The sequence below is a fragment of the Photinus pyralis genome, unplaced genomic scaffold, assembly GCF_008802855.1.
Source record: "Photinus pyralis isolate 1611_PpyrPB1 unplaced genomic scaffold, Ppyr1.3 Ppyr1.4_LG6, whole genome shotgun sequence".
NCBI classification, from domain to species: Eukaryota; Metazoa; Arthropoda; class Insecta; order Coleoptera; family Lampyridae; genus Photinus; species Photinus pyralis.
This window is the reverse complement of record NW_022170663.1, coordinates 19,683,506-19,688,042: the sequence shown is the minus strand read 5'-3', so window position 1 is coordinate 19,688,042 and position 4,537 is coordinate 19,683,506. Positions and strand designations below refer to the sequence as shown.

The 4,537-nt window shown below is 38.0% G+C and overlaps 1 protein-coding gene across 1 annotated transcript; it reads left to right on the top strand.

The window, feature by feature from the left end:
• Positions 1-3,523: 3,523 nt before the first annotated feature.
• LOC116174746 (phospholipid phosphatase 6) lies at positions 3,524-4,537 on the top strand. The gene is made up of 3 exons (XM_031492720.1): positions 3,524-3,728; positions 3,778-3,912; positions 3,962-4,537. Exons 1-3 carry the CDS (start codon positions 3,726-3,728, stop codon positions 4,460-4,462), a joined length of 639 nt encoding a protein of 212 aa, XP_031348580.1. The 5' UTR covers positions 3,524-3,725; the 3' UTR covers positions 4,463-4,537.

Genomic DNA, 4,537 nt, shown 5'->3' with positions numbered 1-4,537 from the left:
TCACATTATCAGACGGGCAGCAATTTTCAAGCTTGAAATATTAACAAACTATACGTACCTCTGAAGATTTTCTACAACGTGGTGGCGCTTAATCACCGGTTGATATAAAAAAGTCGTTAGAAGTTAGTGGGCGGTCGTTAACAAAGAGGCAATCTATGGAAGATGCGAGAGATATTCCTTCCCCTCTCCAGTGTATAAGGTGGTAGATACTAAGCAGCGATTGATACGAAAAAGACGTTCGAAGTTAAACGGCGGTCGTAAACAAAAAGGCGATCTATTGAAGATGCGAGAGATATTCCTTCCATTCTCGCGTTCTGGCGGAGGATGCTAAGCAGCGATTGGTACGAAAAATGTGTTCGAAGTCAATGGCGGCGACTGCAGGGACGAACCGATAAAGGGGGAGAGCGGGAGGCACCTCCTCACTTGTGTGGTAGTTGGCATAATCTGGAACTGAGTTGGTAATTTTGTAATTGCAAGCAAGCTAATCGGAAGTAAGCCTATTTATATTTTTCATCTACCATATTAAGTTGTCACACATTTTTACAACCAAACAAAGAATTTTATTCTCATATCAGGCAGTAGACCATATCATATTTAATTGCTCTTATTCAGAACTATTTCATTTCGCACTAAATGCATATCTCATGGAGTAATAAATGAACGATTAAATACTCACCACATAGAAATAGGTAGCAAAGTCATTACGTTTCATAGTGACCCAGTCTCGATCTGCTTATTTGTAGCGTATCATTATTTGGAAATCACGGCTCATATTTTATTGGTCAGAAAATGAAGCCACATGTTGGAAAGCGATACAAGGTGCAGTGTAGGTACAGTGTGTGAGGGCATTTTAAATCATGATTACAAACAATACAGAATCTAATGAGGTATCTATCTTTCTTTCTTTTCTACTGCTGATGGATACACCACTGTAGATACTAAAAATAAACTGTACCTACCAATATAGACAACAAGCTACAAAGTCACTTCCGGTTGACGAATATTGGTCAAAATTTAATGAATTAGAGTCGATTAACTATTGTCTACCTATTGCTAAAAACAAACGAACGGACGGACGGACAGAAAGTCCAAAATCATAAAACCGCTTTTTGTGGCTCGTTAATAAACTTGTAACAAACATAGCAAACGAGCTCCTGGGTCACTGAGCATTTAATCAGTCGTTCCTTGAGTGATGATAAACAAAATACTGAAAACAGAATTGGAAAATTCGAAACCCTTCGGAACGGACGGACAGAAAATCCAAAGTCATGAACTCGCTAGGAGCTCGTTAATGAAGATACGGAATGCTATGGTAGAAGGAAAACAGAGGTTGGCGTTTAGAGAAAATGAGGGTGACGAAGATGGTAACTTTCGACAGATTTAATACGATAAACGTAATTTAAAAGAAGTATTAATATTGTAACGTTTCTTTAGTGTACGGTTATCTGTTGGCATTTTGCATTTCGAAAGTTGAAAAATTTTTAACTTCCCCCCCCCCCCCCTTTAAGAAACCGCTCCGTCCGTCCCTGGGCCGCTGTTATCAAAGAGGCGATCTATTGATGATGCCAAAGATATTACTTACATTCTCGCGTCAATAAGGCGGTGGATGCTAAGCAGCGATTGATACAAAAAAAGGAGTTCCTCGTTAAGCGGCGGTTGTTAACTGCAAAGAGTCGATCTATGGCGGATGCGAGAGGTATTCCTTCCCTTCTGGAGTGTATAAGGCGGTGGATGCTTAATTTTTGGCTTAGGGGTAAAAGATGGCCCTCCACTTTTTTGACAAATACAGGTTTTGAAGTACGAGGAATCCGAATCAAACAAAATCTCGATGTCGGTCTGTCTGTCTGTACTCTCATTACCGAGTTCACTCTATTTTTGAAAGTATATTCCTATGATGCTTCACATTAAATTCATTTCGGTGGAAATGTATACTTAGTTTAGTTACACTACTCAACTTTGAGTTCAATTTTCCAAATATGCTGTAGATTGAGTTTGGATTTTTAGTAGAGACGCAGAATCGAAAAAAAAATGAATTTTCGTTCACCTCCACTCTTACAAAGCAATTTAGCAATCACCAGTTTTAATCGATTCTATGACAATCAGGGAGCACTACTAGGGCGGTTGTCACCCTAGATGTGTGGGGCGTCATGCCGTTATGACGTCCCGAGCAACAAGGATAGTTTAAAATGTCCATTTTATCATATTACTTTCAAGATTTTATATTGTAAACAGTGCAATTACACAACAAATAATCGAAAATATATACGTCATTCTTTGACACACTCCGCTTTGAATAACTTTCTATCAGTGCTATCAGTATAATTACGCTAAAAGCGTCACTTCTTAACACACAACACAACTTCTCAAAAATTTGACATGTGGCCAGTGTAATTTCGTTACTCACGGTAAGGAGTTATCCTTAAAGTGGAATACCTTAAAACATACATACCTACCACATTAAAAGATGTTACGTGCAGTCTGTGCGATTAGGTATGCCGCAAAAACCTACTAAAAACAATTTAAATCGTCATTTGTTAAAGCACGACACATCGAAAAATAGCTATTGTTTATTTTGTGATTAGTGTAATTATCCACACGAATAGTAAGGCTGTTTTACAGCATAATCGACGTAAGGGAATTTCGGCGAGTTGTAAAGTTGTATTACGAGTGCGTTAGAACTTGAATGATAAATGGGGGTTTACAGTATAGTTGAACTTGAATTCCGCAGTTCTAATTTAATAAGCGTGTACCTGAAACCATAAAACATTTTTTTGGACAGTAAAAGTTTATTTAAAAATAGAGGCTGATTAGCAAAAAAATAATGAACATGTGCGGTTTTAAAGGTTTATTCAAAACGATATGATTGTGGCGGGCTCTGTGACGTAATAAGCCCGACCAATCAGCTCTAGAACCATTCAGATGACATAACCACTTGGCAATATTGCAGGAGAATGGCATTTATAACTTGCGTCATCTGTCACAGGCACTTGTCACTTTCGTGCTAGATGCAGTTAAACATCCCTCTCAAAACGTCAAATGTGACAAACGTCAGACCCTCGCGTAAGGTTGCCAGCTCACTTCTACGTAATTGGTTGTAGGTTTGTGACGTATTTAGTCTGAAGCGTTTCAAATTCGGACTAAAAACACAGCTTTTCAATAATTTATTTTGGGTTTATTTTACTCGCAAATAAAAATTGAGGACACACGGGTCTTTTTATTTTTAATGTACTTTGTGGATGAGAAATAAAAAATGAAGACGGGATGACCCCATTGTGACCTTTATTTATAATTAGAATATTAAGTTAATTGCGTGTTAAAGCTAAAATTCAAGACAAAGAGTCAAGTCTCAAAAACTCACTTCAAATTGTTACAATTTCGGTAAAAGCGCTACCACCTATACACGCCATTTGTAAATTACACCAGCAGCGCCTCTAAATCGCGAATGGGGTAACCAAAATGAAGCTCGTTATGATTATTGCCCTGTATAGTAACTGCACTATTGTATAGGTTATTACTATCATGACAAGTTGACTAATTTTAGGTTACTGATGACATAAAAATGAGATAAAAATTTGGTGCATGTGATGAATGCAAAAAAGGAAATATAGTGCATTAAATAGAAGCTCACATGATACTAAAAAAGGACAAAGGCTGTGATAAATGATAATGTCTCGTCATTAGATAAGGAATTTGGTTACACGCTTCAAGTGTGATTTCTCCATAAGATGGTTACAATGTGATTTTTGATTTTCATTTGAATAATATTGTTCATTTCAGGCTGATAAACGTAAGCTTCCATCACATCTACAAACATTATTAGAGTACGATAAAATTTACACGCAAAAATTTGTGTTATGGGCCAATCAATACCTACCACTGCGGACCCTTCGGATACATTACAAAGGATTAGAGGTTGTACATGTGTACTTCGGATTTGTGTGACTAGTGCATTTCGTTGCAGATATCGTGCCATGGAGTGGTATGGTTCGCTTGTGTGCTAGCATTTATGTGGATTTATACGGATAACTCGTTAGTACAAATGCAGATAAATCTGTTACTAGGCCTAATCATAGATGTGATATTTATCGCTTTAACCAAAGCATACACGCGACGTAGGCGTCCCGTGGCGAATACCGATGACGCATTGGGACAGATAGGGCCAGATAAATTTAGTTTTCCCTCTGGTCACGCTAGTCGTGCTGTTTTCGTTGTGTACTTCTTTATAAATTTGTATCCGTTGACAGCTTTCGTTTATCCTCCATTGTTGGCGTGGGCCACTTCGGTGTGTATAAGCAGAATTCTGTTGTGTCGTCACCATTTGTTGGACGTGGGTGCGGGAGTTTTATTCGGTATACTTGAAGGTTGGCTGTTGGGTTTATTGTGGGTAAGTCAAGAAACGTCACAATGGATGTGGTCTTCGCTCTCCGATGAGAAGTTAGATGGTGGCTCGTATCATGTTTGAATTGTAGCCATTGTATGTTACCATTTATTCTAGTACAGGGTTGTTAATGTTATAAAATAAATTTTAAAATTGTGA

Coding starts and splice junctions, on each gene's coding strand:
- LOC116174746 (XM_031492720.1), top strand. Junction 3,913..3,961: donor TACATTACAAAGGATTAGAG/GTTGTACATGTG, acceptor ATTTCGTTGCAG/ATATCGTGCCATGGAGTGGT.